Consider the following 14,536-nt stretch of genomic DNA (forward strand, 5'->3'; position numbering starts at 1 on the left):
GCCGTGTTTTTTTTTCTTTTTTTTCTTATGTCCTCCGTCACGACTGTAGCCTTTGTCCCTCACGACCTCTCACGACGACGACGCTCTCTGTTCATGTTCTTAGCTTGGCGATACCCCCACGGAGTCCGTAGAGACTGTAATCTCATCTTGTACTCGTACGACCTTGTGCCGCGAACGCCTCGCGGTAGACCGCGATCAGATGGCGTGCACTTCGCCCACCGGCGTCTTGAGCGAGGTCGGAGGGACTCTGAGGGACTCCGAGGCAGTCTGGCAGCCGGGATTCTGCCGGTTCCATCGCGGAAGTACTGCTCGCGTAGGACAATAGCGATTTGCATTAGGTTTGGCTGCCTCGGCCCTCGTCGGCGCCGCACGGCGCAGTCCCTTCGAAGCTCGAGAAGAACGCGAGGCTGAGGACAAGCGGACGCGCCGCGGTGAATTCTGCCATTTTGGCGCACGCGAAGGTTCGTGCGGCACACGCATCGGGGCAATCGGGGCATCAGGGTCCTGGACGTCGGTGCCCGGACAGCCGCGCGCGGTCGAGAGACTTCCAAAGGCAGACGGCAGGTGGTATGTGCGAGTCGTGAGTGTGCGTATGTACGTGTACGTGCGGTCGTGACTGAGTGCGTGGACGGCTAATGACACAAATGACACGGTCCGAGTCCCCAGTGAGCAAGTCCTTCCCCAAACCCCCGCGAGCTTCGACGCTTTCAGCCCTGCATCCGGAGAGAATCGTATTTACAGCGCCCGTGGCAGGCGCGGCGCCCCGTCGAGACGCGTTCAGAATCATTGGGTGGTCACCATGCTGTCCGGCTCTGAGGGGAGGGAGGGTCGAGGGTCAGCGCGTGCGCGTGTGGGTGCGTGCGCCCCTGCGATCTGGATCCCCAGCGCGAACTGGGGTGCTGATGCGCGAGCCTCGAGGCGAGGCGAGGCGACCCAGGGCGCGCGGGCGAGGGCGGCGCGAGAGGGACGGGGGACGGGCACGCACCGATGTAGTCGATGACCGAGCCCGTGAAGGACTGCAGCTGCTGCAGGTACGCGTCGGGGATGCTGGCCGAGAAGCCCTGTGTGTGCGGCGGGGCGCGCGCACGGGGAGGAGGAAGGGTTTAGCATCGGTGGCGGGCGACGAGGCGCCAGGGGTCGTGCGCCGGTTTGTGGGCGCACCTTGAGAACGGTGTCGTAGCGCTGGTTCACGGTGCCACCTGCGGGATGGGAGGGGGAGATAACGGTGAGCGGGGAGGGCGCCGGGGCGCGGAGAGGGGGACGCACCGTTTGAGGCGACGTCCTTCGCGAACTTGTCGACCTGTGTCTGGTCGACGTTGTCCTTGAAGACGACGATGTATTCTGTGCGGTCGGGAGGGAGTTAGATCTCCGGATCGGGTGTAGCAAGACGGGCAGAAAGTGGTCGGGACGTACTTCCGGACATGGCTGCTGGGGCGGGGCTCGGGGGTGGTTCGCGGGAGCGGGTGGCGGGGTGTAGAGAGTCGAAAGTGGACGGTTCGCGGGAGCGCAGCGCGGTGTGGAGGTATGGAGAGAGAGAGTGCGGTGCGGGGGCGAGCGTTGGGAGGTGCGCTATATAGCACGGACGAGCGCCGCCGAATTCCGGAGGGAACAATCGTCCTGGTGGAGGCCCAGCAAACCGCATTCGAAGTCTGCGCATGCAGGCGAGGGTCCCCAGGCGGAGTCCAGGCGCGATGGTGGCGCGAGCAAGGCCCGGCATCCCGTGCACGTGACAGGCGACGCGTCGCGCTCTCCCACTGCCGCGCCCACACGCGCGCCTCGCTTTCTCCGCTGCGCATGCGTCAGCTTGCCCCACGGGTCCGAGTCCGCTCGCTGCTCTTGATGGCTCCCTCGGCCTCTGCGTGTCGCCCGAGCTCTGTCGTTGACCACCACGTCGCATGCGCATATCCCCCTGACCTCACTCGCATACACAACCAGACGCATCCGCTTCGCCTCAGCCTTGCCACTGCCCTTCAACGCCCCCTTGTTCCCCGAGCAACACAAGACAGCAGCCATGGCCACGCGCGTAACTCGGTCTTCAGCTCGTATCGCAGCTGCGGCCATGGAAGTAGATGAGAATGTGACCGTGGTAACCAAGTCCACGCGCACGCGCAAGAGGACGGCTCCGCCGAAACAACGAGGACCACGAAGAAGCCTCGTGGAAAGCATCGCCCAAGCCGCAACGGAGGCAGGAGACGCGAACACTGCAGCCCAGCCCGTGGTCCATCCACGGCCCCCTGCCATCCCGGTCACCGCCTTGCCGACTGAAGATGGTGAGGCTGCGCTCGTGCCCGCCATTCTCACATTCTCTTTCGACGAGGCCAGAAAGCACCTCATCGACGCCGACCCGCGATTCGAGGAGGTCTTCCGCAAGTGCACGTGCAAGCCGTACGAGGAGCTTGAAAGGGTGGATCCATTCCGGTATGCGCCTTGATCGTTTCATCAGGAGCGAAACTGAATGGACACCAGCACGCTCGCACACTCCATCTTGTACGTGACACGCTCGATGGTCGCTCTGCGTGCGTCAGGACACTCACGGGCATCATTCATCCTCAGGGGTCAACAGATATCATGGAAGGCAGCGCGAGCCATCACGCACAGATTCGTACGTCTGTTCGACCCTCATTACCTGAGAACCTGTCGGAGTGCGAGTGAGTATCACTTTGTTGTCATTGCCCTACTGCGCTCATGACTCGCGTTACGTGCAGATCGGACTTTTTCCCTTCTGCCATCAAGTCATCACCAAAGATGCTGCGACGCTCAAAACGGCCGGCCTGAGCGTTCGTAAAGCGGAGTATGGTAGGCAACGTCAGGGTTCGAGACTCGCCCGTCGGACTCACGTCGGAGACGTTAGTTCTGGACCTGGCTGCAAGATTTGCTGACGGTCGCCTAACGACGCAAAAATTGTTGGACGCAGACGACGAAGAGCTCCACCGCATGCTGACCGAAGTTCGTGGGATCGGGACTGTGAGTTTAGTCCGCATATAGCCAGCGACAGACTCTAACATCGTCCCCCATATGCGTCAGTGGACTGGTGTGTCAAGGTTCGCGACGTACGGATGTCGTGTTCATGGCTTCTCTTCTAGTGAATATGTTCGCGATCTTCTCTCTTCGTCGTCCAGACATACTTCCCGTTGGTCAGTTTTACGTGAACCGCGCGAGGGAAACACATGCTAACGGAGCGATCCAGGAGATCTCGGTGTGCAGAGGGGCGCGCTGCGGTGGTTCATTTCCCTGCACTCCCCTTCAGTTCCGATATCTATCCGGGAGGATAAGCTCGCCGACCCGACGATTGACGGCGCGCTCACGGGTCGGGTGTCTGGTGATGGCCAAGAAGCAGAGACGAGTACGGCCGGTGCTTCTGGCATTGTTCCGGCACCTGTGCGCCCTTCGGAGAAGACGGCAGGCACGGAGTCAAACGCGGCGGGTGGAACGGGGCTGTCACTGCCCGACGCGTTCACACCGTCGATCAACAAGACGCTGAACATGTTTGGGGACCCGAGCCTGGACGGGACTCTTGTGAACGTGCCCGCGTTGCCGAGCGGACTGACGGTCGCGCAGATGAAGACACGGCTGAACGGCAAAGCGAAGATCAAGTGAGTGTTGTCTGCGGGCAATGCGTCTCGGTCGCGTGGCGCTGACGATGCACTGCAGAGGCGCGCTTCTGACACCACCGAGATGGAGGCTCTGACAGAGAGCTGGCGGCCGTACCGCAGCCTAGGTGAGTGGGCGGCTGGATGTAGCCTCGTGGGCAGAACTGACGGGGGACGACGAGCAGCGGTGTACTACATGTGGGCGTTGAGCGAGGAGGCTGGGACGGCGAAGTAGAGGCGTGCCGGGCGGGCCAGGGAGGCCCGGCGGAGGGTGCTCGGGGAGAGGACGCGGTGGCTTTCCCGGCGGGGAGGCGCAGGGCGAGGCCGAATGGAGGGACTGGCGGGCGGGCGGCGGGGTGTGGATGTTGCCTATTCGTGACGTAAGACGAGATCTGGGGCGATCGCGAGAAGGGCTGCGGGCGTGGCCAGAGTGCTGAATGCGGACGGGCAGGTGGAGGATGCTGGGCAGGCGACCCGCTGTGAAGCAAACATACGACCAGGCGAGCCCACGCCCCGTTATCGGCGTTGCCAGATATATGGGCGAACATCGTCGCTCGTCGGCGTGCAACGCAGAGCGATCGACAGCCATGCATCCGTCAACTCCCGCGGGCCCGGCTGAGCGGTGGCCCGCGCCGGGACAAGAGCTGGAGCCGGGACAGATGGAGACGGTGGGCAGACAAGGTGCGGGCACGTTGCTCGCAGACACCTATTAATGCAGGCGATCGCGCGCTGTGGCTCGCCGCCTTCTCCACGAGCACATCCTCGCTCGCTCCCTTCCCAGCTCGGTTCCCCGCCCTCAAATACCGCCCCCCTCCGTCCGCTGCCCCCTCTCCCCCAGCGCCCCTGCCCCTCCGCCCGTGCCACCTCCGCCATGGTCTCCCGCGGCGCCTCGTCCCGCCCCGCCCTCGCCCCCCTCTCCGCGCACGCCCTCTTCTCCCCCGCCCTCGACTCCGGCGACCTCTCCTCCGACGATGGTGACAGCCTCCACACCCCCCTCACCGAGCACAACGACGACGCCCTCGCCTGTCTTCCTCGCACCTCTACCGACCGCTTCGACCGCGACGGCTACCTCGACTCGAGCCCCAGTCGCTCGCCCCGCCTCTTAGCGGTCCCGCCAAACGCGACTGTGGCGCGTCCGCGCGCCCCGACCGTGCCTCCCCGCCTCCCGCTGAGCGCTCTCACTGCCCCGCGCTTCGGCCCTTCGCGGCTTCGCATGCGCTCGACCTCCCAGACTCCGCCCGGGAAAACGCCCCCTTCTCCTCCCCGCTTCTTCCTCGCGTGCCCTCGACCCCACCGCGTCACCCTTTACCCCCACGCGACAAACACCCCATCCTAGTTCGCCCGTCTTTTCCGCGCCCACCTTCCTCCATCCCGAAGCTTCTCCGCGCGCCGCACAGCTCTCGTCCCTCCCGTCCCTCTCTCTCTCCAACATCGGCTACGACGATGCGGACGATCAATCTCCACCACCTCCGCAGTCCGCACACGGCGCTGCCGAAGTCGACGAGGCCGAGCACGCCTTCGTGGCCTCGCCTGTCCACGAGGACCCGTCGCTCTCCCTCGGTCGCACGTACTCGGAGCGCTTCCACGAAGACCACGTTCTCAACCCCTTCTTCGTAGAGCACTATCGCCTCGAGGACGAACTGGGCGCCGGCGGCTACGGCTTCGTCATGACCGCCCGACAACGCGCGGACGGTCAGGAGGTCGCGGTCAAGTTCATCATCAAGGACAAAGTCCCAGAGCACGCATGGTGGGAAGACGAAACTTTCGGGCGCGTCCCCACGGAAGTCATGCTCCTCAGTCTCGTGAACCACGAGAACATCGTCAAGTGCCTTGATCTCTTCGAGGACGAGGTATTCTTCTATTTGGTAAGTGACGATCTGCAGTCGCCCGAAACGGTTCGCTAATGCGCCCGCGGCCACCCCAGGTCCAGGAGCTTCACGGAACCCCATGGGTGTCAAGGAAGCAGAAGAAGGACAAGCGGTCGTCGGTCGCTGGGGCCCTCTCTGTTCCGCCAACAGAGACTCCGACGCTTTCCCCGTCCGCTTCCGTGGGGTCCAGCATAGGTTCAGCACCGCACACGCCCCTCCAGACTCCCTCCGACGCCGATCGTCTATCGTCCCTTCCCCTGAGCACGTCGGCCGACGGCCTCTCGGACCCCCTCGACGATGCGCTCCTCCGCCTCCCCTCCGCCTGCCCGCCGAAATTCACGCGCCGCGCATCACACGATCTGTTTGAGTGCATTGAGCAGAGCAAGCACAAACGGCTATCGGAAGATCAGGCGCGCTACATCTTCGCACAGGTCGTGGAGGCCGTCTACTACCTCGACAGCCAGGGTATCACGCACTGCGATATCAAGGACGAGAACCTGGTCATCGATGCTGATCTCAAGGTACGTGTTTTACGTCGCGTTCACATGGAGGGTGCGGGGCTGACGCTTCTCGGCTTTACGTAGGTGAAGCTGATTGACTTTGGCAGCGCTGTGGTCGCAGACCCGTCGCGCCCTCGCCCCTACTACACACTCTTCTTCGGGACCACTGCGTATGCATCGTCGGAGATCCTTCAGAAGCGGCCTTACCAGGCCCCGCCTGCGGAGGTCTGGACCCTCGGTGTCCTTCTCTCCTACCTTGTCACCGGCCACTCTCCATTCCCAAAGGAGTCGGACGCGCGAGAAGGCCGTATCGTCATCCGGGAGCCCAAGTCGCATCGCCTCAACAAGGACGCGATCCGGCTCATGACGCGCTGCCTGGAAAAAGACCCCGAGCTCCGCGCGGACATCCACGAAGTCCGCAACCACCCTTGGGTTCGCGGCGCTCTTGACGAGTGCGACTAGACTCGATCCTCTCCTCTCGTTTTTGGACACTGTAGACGCATCCTCCCTTCCATACGGGATTCCGCACATGTCCTGGCCGCTCTGGTCGCGGCCCGCGGACGGTGTGCGGACTTTTCTATCCTTATTGTTGTCTTCGTCGTCATTCACTCCGCATTTTCCAACCCATGCTAGCTTAGTCACGTTCACCCACTCACCGCCGCACCATCGTACATGTCGGATACCATCGCATTGATTCTTGTCACACCACGCATGCATCTCACACCCACACTAGCTCCCGTACTCGTTATCCAGATATCGGCCACACATACCACGGCGAGGCGCGCGCGCACGCCCTCCCGTTACTCCCGGAGGAGCTTCCATGCATAGTAAACGCAGCTCGGAGCCTCCCCACTAGCGTACCTGTACCATTCATTCAGAGAGCCACCGTATAATACATGTGCGGATCGTCCGTCCTTCCTATTCGAGCTGCTTGCATGAATCGGCCTTGGCGCGGAACCATGCATACGCAGACGGGCGGGTCTGGAAATGTTCAAGTGGAGTGATGAAGTGTGGACGTCCGCGTCAAGATTGATTGAAAGCGCTGATCTCTTCTTGTTTTTGTTAGGTCATCCTCCTTGAGGGCAGAGCGTAAGCTCTTTGGGTGAAATTGAAATGTTTATGAGAAGGAGGTAATCCGTATATATCGCAAGGAGAGCGAAATCGAGACCGATGCCAAGATTACCTCCGTAGAAGGGACTGGCGTCAGGTTTCGAGAATCATTGAAGCACTGCCAAGTGCGCGCGCTTGAGCAGAACTGCCACAAGGAGGTCGCTGATCTTGGCTTTTTGGACTGTGCAGTTGAAGGGGCAGCAGATGTGCGCGCATGCCGAACTTGGGGTACATGTGACGGACTTGGACGTTGAAGCGGGAGGATACCAAATGACCAAGCGCGGGCTCGAACTCCTGACTCCCGCGTTCGAGACGCGTCGGAAGAGCCGGAGACGCCCGGACCACAGTTGGACCGTGGGCCAATCAGAACGTGCGTTTGGCAAACAGCCTCCGCTCACCGTCACAGACAGTGAGCTCAACTCCGTCCTTCTACCATTATGTCGCTCCCCGTCTTCAGCGCGGCGCGTACGTATATTTTGCATTAAGCAGTTTCTATGCGCTCACGTCTGCGCTCTAGTGGCGAACGCTGGTCGGCGAGCATCCCTGCAGCCGCGGGTTGGTGTCTACGGTGCGTCCCGAGGCGTCCTCCACCCTCCACCCTCCTGTTAACTTTTTCCTTTGAAATGTAGCGGCACGCCACCTTCATTCATCACCGCCCGCGTCGTCTCTCGCTCCTGCTCCTGGCCCCACGTTCTCTACCGACCCTGCCGCACCCATCACGCAAATCGCGAACCGTGGCTCGAACCAACTGAGCCTCAAGACCCCCAAGAACGGCGCGGAGTATGTGCTCTCGACGCTGGACAAGGTGGCGAACTGGGCCCGGCAGGGCTCGATGTGGCCCATGACTTTCGGTGCGTTCACGCTGTCCGCCCGTATGCCTCCCGCATCTCCGCGCCGTCGTCTCACGCCGCCCTTCCCCCTCGCCTCGCCCGTTCTCCGCTCGGCCCTGGCCTCCTGAACCCCTCGCTCGATTCGAACTCGGACTCGCTCCGCCGCACGACCGCCAGGTCTGGCGTGCTGCGCCGTCGAGATGATGCACATGGCCGCGGCGCGGTACGACCAGGACCGGCTCGGCATCCTCTTCCGTGCGAGCCCCAGGCAGTCGGACATCATGATCGTCGCCGGCACGCTCACGAACAAGATGGCCCCCGCGCTCCGCAAGGTGTACGACCAGATGCCCGAGCCCCGTACGTCGCGCCCGCCTCTCGTGTGCGTCGCGACAGCGCTGACGTGCGTTGCAGGATGGGTGGTCTCCATGGGCTCGTGCGCGAACGGCGGCGGGTACTACCATTACTCGTACTCCGTTGTCCGCGGGTGTGACCGTGAGTGTCTTGCCCAGGGGATCGTGCGCAGGTGGGCTGACCGGTACATGGTTTAGGTATCGTTCCGGTGGACATTTACGTCCCTGGGTGCCCACCGACCGCGGAGGCGCTGTTGTACGGCATGCTGCAGCTGCAGCGGAAGATGGGTCGGAGCCGGAAGGGCGTCCTTTGGTGCGTATTCGTCTCGTCAATGTCGTTCGTGATAGAAGCGGGCTCTGACCCCGTGCAATCACATCAGGTACCGGAAGTAACTGGCCGATAGATAGACAAGCGACACGGCGCGTTGGACTCTGCTGGTTGTAGAATGACAATGCGTGCTTTTCGGCTGAATGCTTATGTGTCTGATGAGTGCCCTGTTCGATTACATAGTATCCTAAGAAACGGCGAGACTTAAGTACAGGCACTGGACCTGAATATGCACTTGAGTGAGACGTGATAGGCATGGACGGCGGTGCGGCGTGATGCGGGAGATGCCGGGGTTCCTCAGTGCTCACACTCAGACGAGGGGCCTCTGCCTTCTGCTCCTCGTCCACTTTCGCCCCCAGGGCTCAGCTCGTCGCCCCCGCGTCCTATCCATCTTCCGCTCGACCCCGGAGCGCGCCTGAACGGGGACAGCTAACGAGGCCGTCTTTGTGGCACACCGATAGACGCCCGAGCTTTACCGGCCTCTTCTGTCCGTCTCGTTCACACCCTCCCACTTCCCCACCAACTTCATCGTCCCGCCTTCAATCCGTCACGGTCTAGTGACGTTCAGCAGCCTTTGGCCAGTTGGAGATCATGGCCACTGCCGTCTACCTCCCAGCGTCGGATGCTACCCCACTCAACGAGGTCGCTGTGGGGCTCGGCTCGTCCAACGGCCAAATGCACACACATTCCTCTAGCCTCTCCCAACGGCTCCCCATGACCGAACTCGACCTTCGTGACGATCGCTACCCGGCTATGGTCACGCCTCTGCCCACAGCTTCTTCCCAGCCTCAGTCTCCTCCCGCCGTGTCCAGAGCAGCTGTCGACGCCGGCATGACTTCTGCCCTCCGAGCCAGCTACGACCAGACCTACGCCCCAAGTTCAACACCTCCACAAGGCTGGCTTGGGGAGAACATCACCCAGGAGCCCGTCGACGACTGGAACCCCTCCCGAAGTACCCCTCCCGACGCCCTCCTCGAAGCCCAGTTTCGCTCCCCCGTTGAAGACGCGACTATGTCCTCCGGTCTTCGACACAACGACTCCTATCCCCTCGACGACGCTCCCACCAGCGGACCGCTCGACGACGCCGCCCACGCCGCCGCCCACGCAGCCATGGTCCCCCTCCCCACCTCACCCGAACCATTCCCCCGGCCATCAGACCGTTGGCCATCTGAGGATCAGCTCGAATCCGCCGCAACCAACGGACCTCTCTCCTCCCGCAATGCCGGCATGTCGCTGGGCTCCGGTGCAGTGCCCCACACACCGCTGGTATCTCCAGGTGCGGCATCGTCCCCACGACATCCCTCCCTGCCTGCTGCTGGCATCGGTGCCGCCTCGAACTCCTCCCCCCTGCCCCCCATCGTGCCGCTGTCCGCCGGCCCCAGCTACAACCCGAGTGCGATCCAGATGCCCATCTCGCAGACCCCCAGGGCGTACGCCCAGCACCCCACCTACATCACCCCCTCGACGGCGGCCCCCATGCAGCCCTCGTTCTCGCCCCCGCAGATGCCGAGAGAAGAGGTATGCGTCGAGTGCGCCATGCGCGACCAGGACATGGCGGACGTCGACGTCACGAGTCCTGGAGTTTGGGACCGGGAGAGCGACGTGATGTACGAGGAGCTGTGCCGGCGCGAGGCGGAGGAGGAAATGTCGGGCCAGACCTCGTCGGACAACCACTCGAGGCCCCGCGCGAGCGGCGGGATGCTTTCGGAGGAGAACCTGAAGTTCTGGATGAGCATCGTACGTGCACTCTCTCGCTCCCGTCCGTGCTGTCGTGGTAACTTAACCAACCTCTCTCCGAGCAGAACCCCAAGGAACCGTCCTCCCGGCAGCAGACGCTCGACATGTACGTTAAGGCGCAACGCTCGCTCCTCGAGGCCGACGCGCTGGCCCGTGCGCGGGCGCTGCGCGAGTCCCGCCTGCTGGACGAGAAGATGCGGGACACGTTCTCGCAGCTCCGCCGGTCCGCCTACGAGCTCGGTAGCAGCCTGCAGCCCAATGACGAGGGCGGGGCCCTGCGGATCAAGGCGCCCCGGGTCGCGTCGCAGTCGTCCGCCGGGCCTGCACAGGGCCACTCGCGTGAAGTGACGCTGCTGGAGAACGGAATGATCGTCGAGCATGTCGACATCCGCCGGGAGGAGAAGGACAGACGGCGGGAGGAGCGGCGGGAGCGCAGCCGGGCGCGCAAGACATCGCGGAGCTCGCGCTCGGCGGCGGATGTCGCGTCCGTGTACTCGATGCCGCTCGGGAGCCCGCTGCCGCCGATGGACAGCGGTTTCTTCTCGAACGCGCGGGACTCGGCGCGCTACTCGCAGTCGTTTTCGCCCCGCCCGAGCAGCATCACCGCAAACGGCGACCGACTCCTCCGCGCGCAATCGCAGGCGTCGTTCTCGGACATGATGAGCATGACCTCGGGCACGTCGCCGCGGCGGTCGCGCTTCTTCGGGTTCAGGAACTTGAGCTCTGCGTGGATGAGCCGGGATAGTGTGGGGCCGACGGGGAGCATGATGGATATGCAGTAAGCGGCCCTTTCGCTTTCTTTCTCCGTTGCTTGCGGTACTCATCGTCATATTTCCGTAGTGTGGCTCTGCAGCAGGAGCAGCAGTACTTTGCGGCGCACCCTTCCGCTCTTGACCTCAGCAGTCAGACTCCTACCCTCCGGGCTTCGCAGTCTGGCTCGCGTATGGTTGCGTCCCCGGAGCCTGACAGGTCCACTACGCCTTCAACGAAGAAGAAGAGTGGGCTGAAGAAGATCTGGAAGTTGGTCACAGGCGGCTCGAAGTCTTCAAAGACCCCCAGCCAGACTCGTTCTGCTGACAGACATGAAGACGACATGCCATTGGCGCCCCCACCCCCCTTGTCCTACCTGGTTGATCGCGAAGGTGGCGGAAACAGACGGCACGTCTCTACCCCGTCGTTGCTCTCGTCCGTCTCGCCTAACCAGTTCTCTCAATGGGCCCCTTCTCCTCCAACTGCACCTTCCAGTGCTCTCCCCTCGCCCACCTCATCACGCTACCTATTCCCGAGCAACCGCTTGTGGAGGGTCAGAAGGAGGGCCTCGCATCGGTGCACGAAATGATTGTTGAGAACCGAATGTCTGCTTTCGATCTTGGATCGTCGGGCGACAACTCCGATGGTGACCAACGCGGACGGGCAACTCAAAGCTCCTCGAGGACGCTGTCGAGCCTTGGCCCAGCCACGCCAGGTAACTCACCTTCCGCCCGCCCCCAGTCTGTGGTCATGCGTCGTGACAAGTCTCTCCCCCCGATCCCAGGAGAATCCGCGGTGGAGTTCCCGTCCCATCCAATGCCAGATATCCGCCCACAGACGATGTACGATCTCCTCCAGGCCCCAGGCTCTCCGGAGGTCTGGTTCCGCCCCAGGCTCCCTTCCGCACCATGGACGCGAGAAGACAGTCGTTCGGCGGCACTGCCTCGGTTCCCCACCCGGCTGTCCAGAGCATGCCTGGCCGAAGGGGAGCGCCGAACGTTCCCCCCTTCCTCGCAGAGGAGAAGTACGCCGAGTTTGGTGCCTCTACACCGTCACTCGCCCAGTGGGGCCCGACCCACGCCAGCAAACGGTCGCTCACCACGCCGATGAAGCCTAAACAGCGCCGAAGCCGGTTCGGGCTCTCGTCGCTCTTCGGGAAGAAGTCCTCGGAAATGTCCCGAGAGTCGCAAATGTACGCGACGAACGTGTCGAACGGCTCGGTTGACTACAACCCGTACCGCACGTCGGTTTCGGAGCACCGCGACGAGCAGAGCCAGTGGACCGGCCCGGGATCGGCACACAGCAGCAACCCGGCGCGGATGTCGATAGGGACATCGAAGAACATTGCAGCTCTCGTCGAGCAGGACCCCGAGTTCGTGGCGTATCGGTACCCGTCGAGCGGCCAGCGGCTTGAGGTTCTCCGGTAGTCGTATGGTCGGTCGTCGAGATTCTGAAGCGGTCTTCGCCGCCGGTTTCTAGCGGTTGCGACCGGCGCATCTCTGGCTCGCACACCTTCTAATCCCGCCATTGTAAAACGGAGTGTTCATCCGCTCCGCACATCACGTCACCTTCTATTGTCCATCGTACGCTCGTTTGCATCCACGGACATCGCCGCTCTCTACAAACCCTCGCACTCGCTCTCCGCACGTGTACTCAACTCACATTCATCCCACTCCCACTCCCATCCCCCGTCTCATGATTCCCATTCCCGCACATTTCCCCACCTGCGCCACTCACTGCTTTTGCACCCCTCCCCCGCCGCCCCCGCTCTTCTTCTATGCGTCCCACATCTGCTACCCATGCGCTCTTGTACCATGCCCCTGCACCTTCCACCAGACATTCGCACCGTTCCCGTCTCGTCCTGGATTTCCGCGCGCATATCTTTTTTATTCTCCGCCCGCACTCTTTCCATCTGTCTGGAACGCACTCGTCCGCTTGATTGTTTTCGCTGTGTCGCCTTCCTGTGTACATGTATCCTGCGTTTCTATTAATCCCCGCACCTTCGTTGAGCATACGTGCAAACTCTGGCTTTCAAACTTTATGCTCGATTGGGTGCCGAACAGGCAGGCAAGTGGAAGCGCGATCAGATGCTCGTGCGTTTTGTCCGTCTCTCTTGAATCTCCTTCCACAACCCCCACGGTCTGAAATTTTCTGCGATTTACTCATGGTAGGTTTAGCTGCGCGGTCTCTTTCATGCTGCTCTGAACAAGTATTGTACAGGCACCTCGAGGACTCTCTGCTGAAGAGAAGCGCGTGAAGCTGCTGGAGATATTCCATGAGACAGTAAATAGCCTTTGTCTTGTGCGCATATAGTCACCGAAGCTTACCGCTATGGGCCGTGCGGCAGAAGGATTTCTTTCAGGTGGGCAGAATCCTTTCTGGTTATATGCGTCCTCTTCTCAGCCCTATCTCCCTAGTTGAAGGAGTTGGAAAAGATGGGCCGAAGATGAAGGGCATCGGTGCGCTCCCTTCGAGTCCTCTGCTTCCCGAGTGGTCGCTACCATCCACCGCGTCCAGTGTCGCAATCCGTCAAGGAAGTATTGCAGTCTCTCGTTGACGACGGGCTGGTGCAGATGGACAAGATCGGCTCTTCCAACTGTGCGCACACTCTTTCTGTCCTCCCCGCGGCTCGCTGATCAAGGCGCATACACCCAGTCTTCTGGAGCTTCCCCTCTCAGCGAGGCGCGATCGTACGTCGGCAGGTACCTTCCAACGAGGGCCACCGCGCGCTCACCGGGTTTGCTCGTAGATGCAAAACCGGCTCGCAGCGGTGAAGGAGACGCGGAAGACGCTCGCGGCGCAGGTCGCGGAGCTCCGCGCCGCCGTCGAGGCTGAACGAGCGGCGCGGCCTGAGAGCGTGAGCTCTGACCTCGCTGGGGCTCAGCTGGTCGGCTGACGGTGACGAGGCAGGAGGGCCGGACCGAGCAGCTCGAACGGCTCGCGGGACTGAAAAAGGAGGGGGCGCGGCTCGCGGCGGAGCTCGCGGCGTACGGAGCTTGCGACCCGGTGAAGGTGGAGGAGAAGAAGCGCGCGGTCGTGTTGGCGAAGGAGGCCGCGGCGCGCTGGACGGGTGAGGAGGTCGCACTGAGATCCTTTTTGAGGTGTGGATAGATCTAACGCGTGACTCGGCAGACAACTACCTCGTGCTGCTCGCCCATTTCACGCGGCAAGGGACGGTCGAGGTGGCGGACATTCGTGCGTATCTGGGGTGGATGAGGAGTATGAAGACATCGACACCACGTAGCCAGGAGACCTTGTGTCGAGGAGTGCGTAGCTGTGAGGAATCGATGCGATGTACGTGCTCCGTGCTCGTTGATTGTGGCGATGTGTGGGATGATATCCAGCCGACGGAAGTTGTTGTATTCGAAGCAGTACTGGATTAGGAGCAGTTCCACAAAAGAGCACGTGAGATGACGCGAAGCTGTGGCTGCGACGCGCGCCCCGCCTTATGAGAGAGCCAGATTCCTCCACTC

The 14,536-nt window shown here is 62.2% G+C and overlaps 6 protein-coding genes across 6 annotated transcripts; 5 read left to right on the plus strand and 1 right to left on the minus strand.

The window, feature by feature from the left end:
• Window positions 1–783: 783 nt before the first annotated feature.
• On the minus strand, window positions 784–1,423 carry BXZ73DRAFT_101730 (protease propeptide/inhibitor; the record flags this gene model as incomplete). The annotated part of the gene is made up of 5 exons (XM_048014988.1): window positions 784–812; window positions 986–1,061; window positions 1,162–1,199; window positions 1,267–1,341; window positions 1,414–1,423. 5 exons carry the CDS (start codon window positions 1,421–1,423, stop codon window positions 784–786), a joined length of 228 nt encoding a protein of 75 aa, XP_047877621.1.
• A 588-nt stretch (window positions 1,424–2,011) lies between these two features.
• Window positions 2,012–3,825, plus strand: BXZ73DRAFT_90233 (DNA glycosylase; the record flags this gene model as incomplete). The annotated part of the gene is made up of 9 exons (XM_048025564.1): window positions 2,012–2,418; window positions 2,467–2,487; window positions 2,554–2,662; window positions 2,706–2,796; window positions 2,852–2,968; window positions 3,084–3,134; window positions 3,188–3,593; window positions 3,654–3,718; window positions 3,776–3,825. The coding sequence occupies 9 exons, from the start codon at window positions 2,012–2,014 to the stop codon at window positions 3,823–3,825; spliced, it is 1,317 nt and encodes a 438-aa protein (XP_047877622.1).
• A 636-nt stretch (window positions 3,826–4,461) lies between these two features.
• BXZ73DRAFT_90221 (kinase-like protein) lies at window positions 4,462–6,420 on the plus strand (the record flags this gene model as incomplete). Its single annotated transcript, XM_048025560.1, has 4 exons — window positions 4,462–4,716; window positions 5,102–5,455; window positions 5,515–5,979; window positions 6,043–6,420. 4 exons carry the CDS (start codon window positions 4,462–4,464, stop codon window positions 6,418–6,420), a joined length of 1,452 nt encoding a protein of 483 aa, XP_047877623.1.
• A 1,085-nt stretch (window positions 6,421–7,505) lies between these two features.
• Window positions 7,506–8,641, plus strand: BXZ73DRAFT_101733 (NADH-ubiquinone oxidoreductase 20 kDa subunit; the record flags this gene model as incomplete). Its single annotated transcript, XM_048014989.1, has 7 exons — window positions 7,506–7,533; window positions 7,586–7,636; window positions 7,698–7,919; window positions 8,076–8,255; window positions 8,310–8,390; window positions 8,447–8,561; window positions 8,629–8,641. The coding sequence occupies 7 exons, from the start codon at window positions 7,506–7,508 to the stop codon at window positions 8,639–8,641; spliced, it is 690 nt and encodes a 229-aa protein (XP_047877624.1).
• Window positions 8,642–9,167: 526 nt separating this feature from the next.
• On the plus strand, window positions 9,168–12,490 carry BXZ73DRAFT_90223 (uncharacterized protein; the record flags this gene model as incomplete). Its single annotated transcript, XM_048025561.1, has 5 exons — window positions 9,168–10,313; window positions 10,379–11,091; window positions 11,154–11,616; window positions 11,661–11,905; window positions 11,929–12,490. 5 exons carry the CDS (start codon window positions 9,168–9,170, stop codon window positions 12,488–12,490), a joined length of 3,129 nt encoding a protein of 1,042 aa, XP_047877625.1.
• Window positions 12,491–13,280: 790 nt separating this feature from the next.
• BXZ73DRAFT_47472 (meiotic nuclear division protein 1) lies at window positions 13,281–14,174 on the plus strand (the record flags this gene model as incomplete). The annotated part of the gene is made up of 7 exons (XM_048019883.1): window positions 13,281–13,346; window positions 13,411–13,444; window positions 13,499–13,522; window positions 13,581–13,661; window positions 13,719–13,753; window positions 13,813–13,920; window positions 13,974–14,174. Coding segments are annotated over 7 exons (549 nt in total), but the record flags the coding sequence as incomplete, so codon positions are not given.
• Between the last annotated feature and the right edge of the window lie 362 nt (window positions 14,175–14,536).

Source organism: Epithele typhae (genome assembly GCF_022376455.1).
Source record: "Epithele typhae strain CBS 203.58 chromosome Unknown BXZ73scaffold_26, whole genome shotgun sequence".
Taxonomy (NCBI): domain Eukaryota; kingdom Fungi; phylum Basidiomycota; class Agaricomycetes; order Polyporales; family Epitheliaceae; genus Epithele; species Epithele typhae.